This window comes from Heterocephalus glaber, unplaced genomic scaffold (genome assembly GCF_053883595.1).
Source record: "Heterocephalus glaber isolate CG9 unplaced genomic scaffold, H.glaber_assembly_v1.0 deba00000676, whole genome shotgun sequence".
Taxonomy (NCBI): domain Eukaryota; kingdom Metazoa; phylum Chordata; class Mammalia; order Rodentia; family Bathyergidae; genus Heterocephalus; species Heterocephalus glaber.
In genome coordinates, this window is record NW_028258156.1 from 28,978,518 (window position 1) to 28,993,932 (window position 15,415).

Genomic DNA, 15,415 nt, shown 5'->3' on the forward strand with positions numbered 1-15,415 from the left:
ACCCCAATATCTTCACAGGTTTCATTCTTAGTACGCAACCTGTACATGTGAATATAGAACTGTGATCTTCAGACAGTCATTAGGGTTGTCATCATCAATGGACACAAATTAAACTATCCAACAACTATTTTCGAATCAAGAGATAACTAGGCATGAGGGTTTTCTTTTGCTCGAATTATGACAATTCATAGGTACCCAAGAAGTTGGGAAAGTTCTGAAATGAGCTCCAAAATATTCACTGCAACTATCAAGACTTCTGGCTCCCTAGTCATCCGTTTCTTCATTAAAAGTTTTTCTACTCTGTCTATCATATGATTTGTCTATACGTGGATTCAACTCTATTGCATGATGAAACTCAGTGAAAATATGCATTTTATACAAGGCAATTTTGTAATCCCTCTGCTACTCTTCATGTACTCAACAAGAGACTCTTGGGATAAAAACTGCAGTTCTGTTGGAATTATTCTTCTACCACACTCAAGGCCACACACACTGTTTCTCCCTGACCCAAATAAGGGAGCTCAAGTAAGCATGAGGGTGCTCAACCCGCTTACCCTCAGTTCCTAATTTTATTAGTGCTGTCTTATAATTTTTCAGAACAGCTATGTTCATTATCAAATTCCAGTAAGGAATGAAGGAACAGAAAGGTACACGTCAGACACTTTGTACCAACTTGTGTCTGTTTACAAAAGACAAAAGGGTTTTTTTCCAGTCAAATTTTTGTGAAATGAAGATTTTGGAAAACAAAAACACAACCTTAAAGATTGCATTTCATGTGCTATAACTGGAACTGTACTCAGTCTTTGGCAATAGAGGCTGCCCAGAGTAACACTGGCAGTGTGAGCTGAAGAGTTCACTAGCTAAAAAAGGAAGTGCAGAGAGCAACCTCAGGCAATCTTTCATATTATGAGTCCCATCAGACACTATTCAGAAAGTCACTATGTTCCACCAGGAGCCCTTAGTAATGGGAGGGAGGTTCTCGGAGTCCCATCCTGGTGTTTGGCTGAGTCACACCGAGCTGTCGCTACATAGCTAAATGTCACAGTTACATTGCCAGTTGTTTAAGCTAATCACCTAATTATTCTATAACTGTGAATTGGTGGTTTTCATAGAGAAAGAAAATATAAATAACACATTAAAATGATACCAAGAATACAGCATTTTTTCTGAATTATCAGTATTTGTTATGTGCATTTACCAAAGAATAACCACATGACAGACCAAAACTGTTAAAATAAAGTGGTTTTTACTCACAGACTGTGTGTGTGTTACATGCGTTATTCTCAGATACATGTTTCTTTTCCAGAATTCATGCTTTCTTTAGAAAGTGATACTCTATACAAAAGACATAACTTTTCATGAAATAATTTAGCAGATGCTTCTAATCCTACAGGGTCAAGATTTTCTGTTACCTGAGCAGTCTGATCTCTTCACAGAAGAATAGAATTTATCAATTCCATATAGACTAAAGGGTTGACACTGGTTATTACAATATATAAGATTGAAATAAGAGCATTCTTGTATTGCAACTTTGGAACCTAATCATATTTAAAATAGTTTTAGCAAGACACAAATTAGGGATTAATGAGGTAGAATATTGCATACACTTACTGCAAAGAATTTTAAATGGTAAGAAATGTTGAAGTTGACTATGCAAGCATAATTATGAATATGCAAGCATATTCAGCACTTCTACTGGCATCACTTCAAACCAGGATATAAGATTATGTTATGGTTATTTTCCTTCCAAGCCTGGCCATATACAGTCTAATGTTATATGTGTATATATACATGCACAATAGGTTTTATTTGTATATATTAATACATTATATATATGCAGGGTAGCAGGGTGGAATATGCTAGGGATTGACAAGGAAAAATGTACGCTGGTGCTCATAGCACATCCATTTGATTAGCTTTTGACTACAAGAACATTTGGAAAAGGCAAGACAAAAAAGTATGCTGATTAATTTCCACAAATTTGAGATAAGTAAAAATAACACATTTTTGGTCCTGATGTACTGCCTCAGTCTCTGAGAAGAGAACTCAGAGGCATTTATGAGGGAGCATTACACATGGGGCTGCAGCTTGGGAGCAGAGGACTTGCCTAACGCACCGGAAGCCCTGGGTTTGGTCCCAGAGCTGCAAATGAACAAATGAATAGACAAGAAATTCCCTATATAATTATCCTGCAGCTGTTGCTAAAATCAAAATTAATTAAGCTTTAAGGTATGTCAAAGCTACCACGCTGCAAATGTTGAAGAAGTGTGTTCATTAACGCAGTACTCTTATTTGTGGCTCGGCATCTGTTCAGCGTTTGTGATGTCCACACACTGGAAATCTGATTCATCGCCGGCACTGCTCACAACTGTTCTCCTCCTCGGACACATTCCTGTCCAGAGTTGGCCCTGCCACGGGGCAGCTCGAGGACTGGGCAAAGCGACCGGGCTTCTCTGGTGTCCACCCTCGAGCAACGTGGGCCCAGGAGGGACCCCTGAAGACGCCCCGGAGGTAAGAAGCCCCCGCCCTCGGAGGTGCTGAGCTCCATCCTAGTGGGTGGTAAGGCTCAGAGTGGGGGCTTCTGCAAACCTGTGCCTGAGCCACAGGGCACGCGTGGTGTCCGGCTGGACACGCGATTGTGTGGCCAGCACAGCTGGAAACCACACGGCCCTTCTCCCCAGCCGCCCCTCGGATCCTCACTTGAAATCTGTTTTCTTTGACGGGCAGTCTGCAGGAAGAAGCAAATGAAAAGGCAGAGGCAAAGTAGAGTGGACGTTGCCCAAAGCTTGCAACTGTATTTCCCTATACTTTTATGGGGTTTCCTCCCATCAATGGAACTAAAACCAAAAGGACAGTTTTCTAGACCTCCGTACATAAAAGGCGTTTAGGAAATGGAAACAGTGAGTGTATTTCAGTGCTATATGCAGGGAATGCTGCAATGTTATCCGGGAAGGTAAAAAGACTTGAATGACTCCTTTTCCCTAATAGCAGGCACAGGCGTCATGAAACAGTGGTGTACCGTGACGGATTTGCTTAGAGAAATAATGACAGTGAATAATACAGGTTTTATTGGTTAGACTCCACATGGCCTCAGATCTAGAAATCTCAACTCGACTCCAGCCCCAAGATAACGTGTTCTAGACGGGACTCCCTCAGCTCCAGAGGGTGAATCCTACACCGGAGGGTGTGGGGTGGTGCAGGGAATGAAGTTTAGATCCTTATTTTCCAGAAGCCCTGATATTCTAAGACAAAAGTAAAACTACTCTGACAAATTTTTCTTTTATTTTTTCTGGCTTTTAAAGACATTTTTAAGTTAACACTTAATTGTACATGTTTATGGTGGGTGTGGTACTGCAAAACGTATGCGATGTGGATCGATTGAATCAAAGTAGCACCTCCCTCTGCTCATGGCTTATCCTTGTCTCTGCCCTGTCTGCTCCCTTGTTTTCCATGCTGGACACCGAACCCAGAACCTCAGGTGCATGCTGTCCACCTCCAAGCCCGCTCCACTCCATGAGTCCTTAGGGTCAGGATGCGTCAGAGCCCTCTTGCTGTGTCTACAATATGTGATAAACTGTTGTGAACTGGTGTCACCTGCTGTGCTGTGAAGCACTAGAGTTTTTTCATCTTATTAGTACCCCTCTCTCCCTTCCCAGTCTCTAGTGACTGTCATTCTACTCTGCTGCAACAAGTTAGTCACAATAAAGTGATTTTCACAGCGCCTTCTGGTGACAGTACTTTCTTGTAACTGTGATTTTTGCAGCCCTTCAGTCTAATCCTAGCAGTGTTTATGGAAATGCTTCTGGCTGTGGCATCTTAACGCTTGCATTTTAATTTATCCCTTTCCTGCAACTTCAGGCAAGTTACTTCATTTCTCTGAGTCTCAGTATTGTCAGAAAATTAAATGAGGGAACATGAACACTTTAGTCACAAACACAACATCAGTGTTAGTGATTATCGAAATGAATGTAAATTACCAAAAACATCTTAGAAACACAACACTGTAATATATATCATGAATGATAGAAAAATACACAATTTTGGTTCTTGTTTTTCTAAATCAAAATTGAAAATAAACAGCATGTAAAATGAAGTTTGGTGAATACAGTGAACAATATAATATATATGATAATTATGTGAACAAATTTAAAATAAACTAGCATCACTTTGAGCCATCTTAATTTGATAAAGTGTTTGATCTAATTAACATACATGTTTGGACATATGTGTGGTAATTCCATAAAATATGACAATTTTTAATGGAGCTTCTTTGGCTGAGTAACGGAATAATCACAACACACAAGCCTACTGTTCAGAATTCCAAACACTGAAATATTCCCTCTTTGTTCTCCTTTTCAGGAACTTGTAACTTTGCAATGGCTTAATCACAGAATATCATTTTGGCAATACAATCAGTTTAATAAACTCTGGAAAAACTCACCTAGACTAAGAATTACTGTCTTTGTAATAACAGGAAAATATAGCTTTCCAAATTTTTCTAAGAATGTCTCACCAGCGATCCAGAGCACGTTATAGTTCTATTTATTTTTTGCCATACTTGAAATAAAATTCCTCCCATCTAATTCAAGCCTACAAAAGAGACAGTTTCCTTCTTTTGCTCACCAGGGTCCTATAGCAGTGTGTGTCGTGAGGGGAAATGGAATATTACTTCTCGGCGTTTTTTCCATCTTGAATTGCAGTTGCATCGCACTACAGTTTTGAACCTGCCACTCTACCTCACCACCTAGTGTCACTCTACCCAGGGCTGTTTGAGGCAAGGCCCGACCCACTCTTGCATTCATCGGTCCCTTCCTGTGTCACCACCACAGGGGGACATGGTGAGTTTTTGTTTACACAGCATCCCTTGTGTGACAGCTGCATTCATTAAAACATTCAGGTGATGCTCAAGATACTGCAGCGACATTTAACGGAGACCATTGTAAAATGGCGTAAAGGAAACTGAGGAAGCAAGGCTCCCTGAGAATATTTCAGAAGGTTCAATACAACCAGAATAGAACATTTTCCAAGATTAATGGAGAAATCAACAATTGCTTTTACTTTTATCTCTTGGGCAACCACAAGACTGTTTTCAACAAATGTGACTTGTGATGGTAAGGCCACCAGAGTTCATAAAGAAATAATTTATTATTTTGAGTTTATTGTCCAATAACAATTCATCCACTTTTGGGTGTAGCTCACTGGTTTTCAGGGGTCATTTTTTTTGTTATTTAATTAATTAAGCTTCTTGTCAAATGAGGCATACCTCGGTCCCGAGTACTGAGGGCTAGGGGGCCACTTCCTTGGCAGGCCATCCTTCAGGCCCTACAGAGGCCTGAGTACATCTTTGGCCTCTTCCCGTTCACACTGGCAATCTAGGTTTCTAATCAGTGTGCAATAATCTCTATGGCCGAAAATATTTAAAATTCAAGTGGGCCAAATATCTACTAGGAAATAAATATAATAATTTAAAGGAGGTTTAAGAATTAACTGTGAAGAATTAATTAAAAAGTTCAATTCCCAGATATACAGAATCTTTAGCACATAACTGTGGGAAATGTTTGGAGGCAAATTAAAGAAATAACTGACCACTAGCTTCAGCAGAAAACGGATCTATATTCATCTATGTACAAAGTAATGGGCCCTCTCTCTTCATGGTATTTATGTCCTGGTGGTATGACAAAGAAGTAAGTGAGAGGCCTCTGACACAAAAATGGTAATCCACTGCATTCTGCCCAGTATCACTCACTGCTTTAAGGTAACCAAAATTCACTGGAGGAAAATTATGGCATAGGGAGATTCTACTGTAGTAGTATAAGTAGTAGTAGTTGGAATAGTATGGTAATAAGAAATATCAAAATTGATGCTAATTCAACATATACAGAGCAACGACAAATGCTAGCCTCTATGCTAAGCAGAGAGGATAAACATAGGACAAATGGAGGGATATTTCTAACCGAGAGGACTGACAAATACTAATTCCAACACAAATTTTCATGTGTTCTAATAGGACACACCTTACGGATTACACTTTATCAACTTAATTCATTTGATTTTTTAAAATAACTTAATGAAGTATGTGCTATCCCATTACAGTATGTGATAATCCCATCTAGACAAGAGAGATGAAATAACTTCCCCAATGATACATATGCAGAAAGAACAGTAAACCATGATTTTAAATAATTTTATATGATGTCAACATCCATAAAAGTTTTCAAAACATTGTTTTCATTCTTCCTCTTCTAGGTCTTTTACCAGAACTCTTCCTGAAAATGTTGAAGGATATTATTACAGATGATTTCCTCAACAGAGACCACCTTATAAAACAAATTTAATATTTTTTTAATTAAACAAAATAAAACAAATTTAAACATCCTTTCCAGGAAAGAAGAGCATTTTACAGATCATTTGACCCAATATTTTCAGGTGGTAAGAGGAAATAAGTTCTAAACAATTTCATAGTTAATTAGTGAAGAATCAAGGATTGAAACCCTGATATTTCTATTTCCAGATAAATATCCTCACTATACCACACTATTTTATTATTCATACACTGATGCCTGTAAAAATTGCGTGTCTATTTAGATATATTTCCTAATACTTTTGTTAACAATTCTTAGAAATCGTAATATTCATAATAAATATTTTCTCCACTTAATTATTATTACATTGTTGCTGGTAATATTCATTACATTACAAAGGTGAGTATATCATGTATACATCAAATAGATTTCAGAATAAGGATTATTACCAGGCATAATCAATAATATTTATTTATTTATTTATTTATTTTTATTTTTTTGGTACTGGGGATCTAACTCAGGTCCTTCCACTTGCAAGGCAGGCAGCAGAACCACTGAGCTAAATTCCCGGCCCTCAATAATATTTAATAATAGGAAAGTAGTAAGTTTACTAGGAGGCATCATAAGACTTCTTTCTCTTTTTTTTAATGCTACTAGAAATTGAACCTAGAACCATCTCTCTGAGCCACATGCCCAGCCCTTTTTTATTCAAAAGCAGGGTCTCATTAAGTGGTTGAGTTCCCCAGGATGATCTCAAATTTTCAATGGTCTTGCCTCAGCCTCCCAGAGTGATGGCATTATAGGAATGCACCACTACACCAAGCTGGTGTAACACTTCTAAACACATCAGTATATACTAGTAAGAATTCAAAAACATGAAGCAAAAACTGATAGCAGGTGAAGGACAAATAAAAAATGCCAAAATTATATTTGAAGATTCAACCTCTTCTGTCAGCAACTGGAAGAACAAGTCAATACCAAATCAGACAAGCCATAGAAATATTATTAACTGACCAAGTCTGACTGTCTTTGAACACTATGCAATAAAAATATACATTCAAGTGTACAAAAATATACATTCTTTCCAATATAGCTGCATTCTGGATCATAAAATAAGTTTAAAATTTTAAAGAATTACAGTCATGCAATATACATTCATTGACAATGAATTAAACCAGGGATAAAGATCAGAGAGTTATGAGAAATATCCAAAGGTTGATAAATTACTAACATCTTTCTAGATAACCCAAATATAAAAAAATGGCAGAGCTTTAGAAAAAAATTTGAACTAAATGGAAATCACAATATATTTTATCAAAATCTGTAGTAGACTGCTAAAGCAACATTTTAAGAAAAATCTATAGTACAATAGTTGTATTAGCAGAAAGATCTGAAATTACTGATCTATGCATCCATTCTAAGAAGTTCCAACAAAGCGCAGATAAACATGAAGCAAGAAGAAATGAGATAATATGAATTTTAGAGCATAAATCAATGAAATATTAAATATAATATTAGGGAAAATAATAAAACCCAAAGATGATTATTCAGAGATCAATACAATGCATAAACATTTAACCAAGCTGATCAAGACATAAAGGGTGTAGCTAAGTTATCAATACCAGAAATGAAACAAAGAACACTACTACAGATCCTACAGATATAGACAGGATAATGGGGAAATATTAGGAGTAAATTAATTTCAATAAATTGATCACCTTTGATTCGCAAATCAGAATTATGAGTTGAAAAAATTATCTTAATATTTTTAAAGAATTTACTCTACTTTAAATAGGAGCAACATTAACTTACTTAGTGCTGTAATCATATTTTATACAGAAGCAAATGTAGATATTTTATGTGCCTGAAGTTCAGAAACCTTTTCTTAAAGATGACATGCAACTGATAACTTTCACCAGGATATCGAGTAGTTACTCCTGACTTTATAAAATAATGTAAGCCAATATCTCTACTGGATAAAGCCTGGACCTCTTCACCAACCTTTTCCTAGCATATTATCAAGTAAAAAAAAAAAGGTTCATCTATTGAACAAAGGTAGCTTTCTCTTTTCTTATAATCCTTCTAGATTCCAAAGATCTTTTCTGCTGGAAAAAGGCAAAGTCTAGGTATCTAGGTATCTTCCCAAAAGAGTTAAAGTCATTATTTTACAGGATACCTGCATACCCATGTTTATAGCAGTACAATTTGTAACAGTTAAATCTTAGAAGAGGCCTGTACGTCCTTGAACTGATGAATGGACAAAGAAAACTTCATATTTACACACAGTGGAGTACTCCTCTGCCATAAAGAAGGATAAACTTGAAGCATCGTAAGTAAAAAGATACAACTTGAGACCGTAATGTTCAGTGAAATAAATCAGACACACAAGCTTAAGTATTTCATGGTTTCTCTTATATGAGCAACCCAAAACATAAATAAACAACATAAATCATAGATGATAAGAAGTAGCAAGATTTTTTTCAAATGGGGAGGGGAACAAGAGTTGAAAGGAGGAGGAAGGAAGGGAGGAAAGGGGATGAAAAAAAGAAAGAAAAACATGGAAATAAAGCTTCTCCAAAGCGGAAGAGGACCAAGAGCTGCATGGAGCAGGAAGGAGTGGGAAGGTGAGGGACCAAGATAGAAACAGAGTGAAGGTGTGTCACGGACATGGACCGATGCTCCATGGTAAGTGTACGCGTTATTTACTGAAACGTGTAGTAGTAAAATAAAAATAAATAAATGCAATGTCAATGTCAAACGTGAATTTGTCAATGTATTGTATGATTCTTCAGCAAAGATTGAGCATTAAGAGCATTGACAGGAAGTTTATATGCATTTGAATAACTATACACCCTAAAATAAGAATTATAAAGAAGATGTTAGAAGTCACCATTTTCTTAACTGGAAGATGCTGCTCACACAAAGGTAACTAATTTGGGTCCTGTGAAGCACATTCAGGCCCAGGACCAGTGACATCTGCCTGACCTTGCCCGAGGTCAGTGGGGAAGGGAAATCTGCAAATCACTGCTCCCCTCAGGAGAAGGCATGGAATGCAGCCATGAAAGAAACCTCCTGTCTCACACACCTTTAAACTGACGGGGACTGGGAGCAGACAAGACTGAACAGATTCTTGTAAAGCTCTACCCAGAAAGAAAGAGGCGCAGGGCCAGCTTACAGCCAGAGGGAAGACGAAAGATGGGCCCGCCAGGTGGCCAGGCAACGGGCAGAGAGCAGGCGCTTCCTGGAGAAATTACAGAGGGGCGGAACTGGCTTCCGCCTGCCATAGCTTGGAATCACTTCAATTTCCTCCAAAACAACTTCTAACTCCTGATTTTTTTCATTAAGAAACAGTGCCAGAGTTTTGAAATATAAAATAAATTATATTTCTGTATTTGTTTAAATGAATACACATTGTGTACACTTCAACCCTGTACATAGCTCACATTTTGATGTCACGAATAAACCATTTCAGAGGAAACTTAGGAACCTGATTGGTATGATACTAAGTCATTATTTGATGGATAAAAACCTCAGATACTAAGAAACAGAAAACAGCATATTGAGCAGGTATGCAGTGACATGTCTTAAGAAAATGACTTTGAATTAATGGCTTAAATCTGTGCATTTTAACAGTTGCTTTTGTTCAAGGCAGTTCTGTTATGATACCTTCTTTAGTACATACTTGTTCAGTTTAGGAGTTTGTAACAAGTTGCTAACTTAGAAATTAGGAGGTTTTATTAAAATTATTCTATTTGTTGATATACTTCTTTAAAATACTACAGTACTTAAGTTACTCGATATTCTAACTCATTAAGTATTTAAGAGTCACTGTTGAAAAGGACAAAATAGCAGGAACTGCAGAACTTTTCGATCAGCAGTTTATCTTATCATGCCATAGTGTACATAGCTTACAAATCAAGGTAAATTTTATTTTGTAAGAACTTGCTTTGAATTTGAGAGCATTTAAAATATCAGATGTGCAGTATTTTAGGAGTCTAACAAAACTGCTGGTCATTTCAATGCTGTAGTCACTGTCCTACACAACGCTGGATTTTGATTGTATTACTTAGTGTACAATACAAATTGTAGTTATCTTTTCAAGTTCAGACATGCTGAGTTATCTCTAGTGACTTGCTTGCTGCTAAAAACTTACATTAAACGTTTGAGTGAGTTGTGATGTAGTAGAAGAGAGAAGAGAGTTGGACATTTAATTTATTAGATCGCTCCATCTACCTTTACTAGGAGAAATACAGAAAATAGGTGGGCAACTGAAGTTCTCCCTAACGCCTTTTCTTATTCTTACTTGATAGCTCATAGTTCCCAACTCGGAAGTAAGTATGAGCTGACTGCAAGATGTTGCAGTAAGTAAGAAAGATGAATGGGCCCTCAACAGCTTCTTTTCCATTCCACACAACTTACTGGCAATGACTGTGGTGCTAAGGGGAATGCCTGGCTCGCAGGCTACAGAAGTGAAGAGAAGCTCACACACTCCAGGTTCTAAATGTTGCCCCCAGGGCTTACGATGACCTTGGAGAAAGCGCTTGGTAATGCAGAAAGAAAGCGTAGAAGGTCGGCATTTGACCAAGCAGTGTCAGTCACACTGTTGTTTGAAACTGGTAATAATGAGGAATTTCACCTGAGAGTGTACTGTTCACCAAATGAAAATAGAATATGTGCACGGACGCTGAGATTCGTGCCCACAGAATGAGGAGCTGCAATAGAAATGGAAGTGACCTTCATCAGCAAGCTGGCATCCTCACCCTCTCCTCATTCCATTTGCCCAGTTAGAATGGGTTTCCTGACTGGCCCGACCTCCCTTCTGTAAGTCATCCCAGCCAGGAAAGCTCATCCACCGACCTGGTGATCCATTCCCTCAGAGCAATGTCACCTGTCCCATACGTGAACATTTGAAATGGCAACGTCCCCCCAAGCTTCCAAAGACAACATCTGTGCACCAAACAATACAAAGCATGTTTCCAACTCTTCTCTTTGGTTCTCTTCCATGGATTACAACACTATGCCCTCCTCAGGAAATCCTTGTGGAGATGGAAGAAATACCATCAGAATAACACATGGAGTAACCAATTGGAAAGCCAATGTCTCAAATTTATTGGTAGAATATTTCAATAATTTAACCTCCCGAGCTTTTCCTGCTGCCGAGCATTCACAGAAAGTGTATGTTTGTGAACCTCCCTGGGGGAGTGGTCAGATCAAAAATACTAAGCTTTGAGCCTCTTCATCACTTTCTAAAGCACCCAAGTCAGACACCAAAGCACCATATGAGAAACAAGCAGCACACACTTCCAACATTCTCCTCAATACTGCTACCAAAGCAGCAGAGCCTTTTGCTTATTAGCCAACTTTCAGATAGTCATGTCATCCACAGAGCACTCCATTCATCTTTTAAAATCAACCTCAGTAATATCTTACCATCTTTAATTTCTTAACTTTGAATCTAGATAAGAAAGAGAAATAAGATCGCAAATAACATTTCCCCAAAAGTTTTGATCAGCTCTTACCATCAAACGTTAAATAAACTCTGGCTTGGGGTTGGGACGATCCTTTCACGCAGACAGAACAAATAAACACTCCAACCAACACGCAGATTGCCCGGGATGCCATTTCTTCAGACTGGAAAGTTAATATCCAAGAGAAACCACCTTTAAAAGAGAGATAACAAGCTTGTTATATCTTATTTCACACTGTAGGAGTTAAACAATAAAAACAGCAACCCAGACGGAACCATCTAATCCCCAAAGACTGCACTTGAATTTACTGCAAGACAAACAGTAGGAGGTGCTGTAACTTTGCTTCTCGGATTTGCAAATTAGATTTTATTTGCTTCTGGACTCCTCGCACGAAGAGCACTGTTTATCTTCCGGCGAAACAGTATTAACTCCACAGCAGAACAAAACAGTCAAGAAAAACTTCCTGATTCCCAGAAGAAAACCCAAAGATTTATCTGATTTTCTCTCTCGAAGGTCATTCCACTAAAATAACTTGGGAGCGGTAGCAACAGGGTGTTGCTGGGTACCCCCCATAGGACAGCCGGGAGCCCAGGGGGACCTTCGTGGTACCCACCGCCTCCCTCCGCTCGGCGCCCGTAGCTCTCTCCAAGTTACTGCCTTTGCCTCTGAAGCGGTTTTTCTGTGCTTAAATCCAGGAGCAGGAAAATCACTTGAATCGGTTATCTGCCAATTTATGCAGATGATCAGGCAGCTGCTCGGAGATGCAGATGAGGTAACCATGGCCTCGTGCCAGATTCGAGCCAATGACCTAGTGGTGAGTAACCCATGAGCCTGTCTCCAGCAATGCATATGTTAAATAAATCAACCCGAAAGTGGGCTGTCAAGCCCCAAGCCATGCATCAAAGAGACAAGTACTACTGCTTGAGACTGTAGCCATAAAACTGGTACATGCTACTAACTAACGTCTGAATAACAAGGGAGGCCAGGTGATGTGTTAGGACAACCCTACGGTAGCTCCAGCGCCACACAGCAGGAAACAAATTCAGGACCACCAAAGAAACCTCGTGGAGTTGAAGCTACTGTAACTTACAATAAAACAGCGTGACAGTTCCATCTAGGAATGCACTGTACAGCTAACAATGATGCTAATCACTGTTGCGTGGCTTTCTGCTCTGCCTCCCACCCAATAAAGAAGGCGGCGGGGGTGGAAAGGACCCTGGGCGGCTCGCGGGTCCGCGCGGCCGGGGCCCGGCCGGGGCGCACAGCGCGGGGAGCCCATCGGCACCCGGGCTGCCCCGGCTCTGCTAATTCTCGGAAGTCACTTCGTCCCGCTTCCCCAGGCTCGGCGCCCCGCCGCCCTCAGGTGCCCGGAGGACGCCGATCTCAGGCTGCCTTTCCCGGAGGGCCCCGGCCCCGTCGGGCTCCGCTGCCCACTTTTACCTGCTCCGTGCCGGTGTGGGTGCGAGGGGCTCCGGGCGCCGCGCTCGGGCAGGCGCGGACCGCGGGGACAGCTCCGGGCGCGCTGCTGCTCCCTCCCGGCCGCAGGTGTCCGGGCCCGGGAAGCGCGCGCCCGCCCGCCCGGCCTGGGCTCTGGAGCCGGAGCCCCGCGTGCGGCGCAGCTCGGGCGGCCCCGCCCCGCCCCTCGACGCGGGCTCCGGTCCCAGCGCTGCGAGGGCGCCGCCAGGGGGCGCCGGGCCTGCCGCGCGCTTCAGGCCCGGACCGCGGCTCCTTTTAAGGCAAAGAGCGGCGGCCGCCCCTGCTCTGCGCCGGCCGAACCTGCGGCGCTGCGGGGCCCTCCACGGACTCGCACCCGGATCGCCCCACTTCCGCCGGGAGTCACCTCTCGGGTCCGCGGGCCCCGCCCGCCGCGCACCTGGGCTGCTCCTCCTGACCACGCGGAGTCCTTGCGGCCGCTAAACCCGGAATCGCCTCCGAGGCCCGGAGCCAGCGGCTCAGCGGAGGGGACCGGACGGAGCCCGGGCCGGACACAGGCGCCGCGTCCCGGGGACACAGGCAGCTCTGGGCCGTGCGGGGAAGGGGCCCCTCGGGGAGGGACAGCTGGGAACCAGTCCGTGCCCCACTGCGGCGCCACCCTGCCCTGAGCACGGCGGGGACTCGAACTCACACTCGGCTCAGAACAAGGTGTGTGTGTAAAGACACATCCAGTGCCAGTCACCGGAGAGATCCAGCTAAGGCCAGCAGGAGAAGGGCCTCACACCTGTTAGAAGCTCTTATCACAGACACCTGTGGCCGGGATGTACACACTGCTGGCAAGAATGTGAGTTAGTGCAGCCATTAGGACCTTCAAAAATTGAAAATAGAACTATCTCATGATCCAGCGATCCCTTTTCTGGGTATCTACCTGAAAGAGTTGAATTCAGTATGTTGGAGAGATTTGCTATTCCCAGCCTCATCGGACCAATATTCACTCTAGACAAGTGTGGATCCTGGCCCATGTGTTGGTCGTGGCCACAGATGGAAATATATATATACACATGTATATATATGAATATTATGGAATACTATGTTATGAAAAGTATTAGATATTATGTTATTCCACTATGCAGTGAAATACTATACAAACTTCAAAGAGAAAATAATTTCCTCATTCATACCAACATGGATGGAATTGGAGAACACCATGCTAACTGAAACACATCTAAAACAAGAAGACGAATTCCACATGTTCTCACTTTCCCCGGGGGAAACCTACAGTGGAACTCAGAAGCAGAAAGTAGCCTGGTGCATGCCAGAGGTGGGAGGTAACAGAAATGGGGAGAAGATGGCAGAAGGCATAAAGCTTCAGTTAAGTGGGAATGAGTGTGATCGTTAACAATTACATCATTATTAATTTAGAAGTGTGAAGCCAGTAGAAACCACTTAATTTACAAATGATTGCCAAACAGAATTTAAGTCTCAGAATTTTAAGTCTCAGAGAACCAAGGCAAAGAGGTATAAGGTGAAGGGTGTCAAGCAGTGCCTTTACAAGGGAGCTTAACTCTAAACGAGGTTTTCAGAAGCTCAGGGAATTAGTTCAGCCTCTTGCATGTACTTGTAAGGCTTTCAAGACAGTGACCGATGGCTTAGACTTAATCACAGTCTATGAGACCCTTCTAGCCTGCCGGAGTAGGCCTTCTCCAGTGTGCTCCTGGCGGGGATGGCGTTTGCTAAGTCCTGAGCCCTTTACAGCTGGACACACCTCAACATGAATCAGAAAATACCAGTGGGCATTAGGGAAGAGTCAAGCACAGGACAGAGTCAGGCCCACACTTGCCTGCCGCTGGCCCCAGGGTGGAAGTCTGTGGGTGGATTGAGGGTCCCTCCTAAAAGTCAGCTCCCCCCACCACCTGCACTGCTTAGTAACCTAGAGCACCTTGACAACAAGGAGGGCTTTCCAGGGGGCCCTGGAGGCCCCACTCCCTCCTGATGGGAGAACAATGTGAACTGCCTGGAGGTGACATGGGAAAGAGCAAATTTACAGGTGCAGTGACAACTCAGGTGGGAGGGGCCTCATTACACATTTGCCGCCATTAAAATGTCTTGGAGAAAACATTCAAGTTGAAATACTTAGGCACACCTTTAGAAAGTCTGCAGTTTCCATGTTTATTTGCTTTGTCGGTATCACTCTTCCTTCCCAGGAGTTAG

General features: G+C 41.7%; 1 protein-coding gene across 2 annotated transcripts in view; it reads right to left on the bottom strand.

The window, feature by feature from the left end:
- The window catches only part of Sema3c (semaphorin 3C), a 142,069-nt gene extending 128,704 nt beyond the window's left edge, over positions 1–13,365 (bottom strand). Inside the window, exons 1-2 of one of the 2 annotated variants that reach the window (XM_004839756.3) lie at positions 13,211–13,365; positions 11,822–11,962 (exon numbers count right to left, since the gene is read on the bottom strand). In XM_004839756.3, the coding sequence (XP_004839813.1) occupies positions 11,822–11,924 (103 nt within the window). In that variant the 5' untranslated portion in view covers positions 11,925–11,962; positions 13,211–13,365. Of the gene's footprint in view, positions 1–11,821; positions 11,963–12,383; positions 12,536–13,210 lie in introns of those variants that run through there. The other variant, XM_004839757.3, reaches the window with a different exon arrangement.
- Between the last annotated feature and the right edge of the window lie 2,050 nt (positions 13,366–15,415).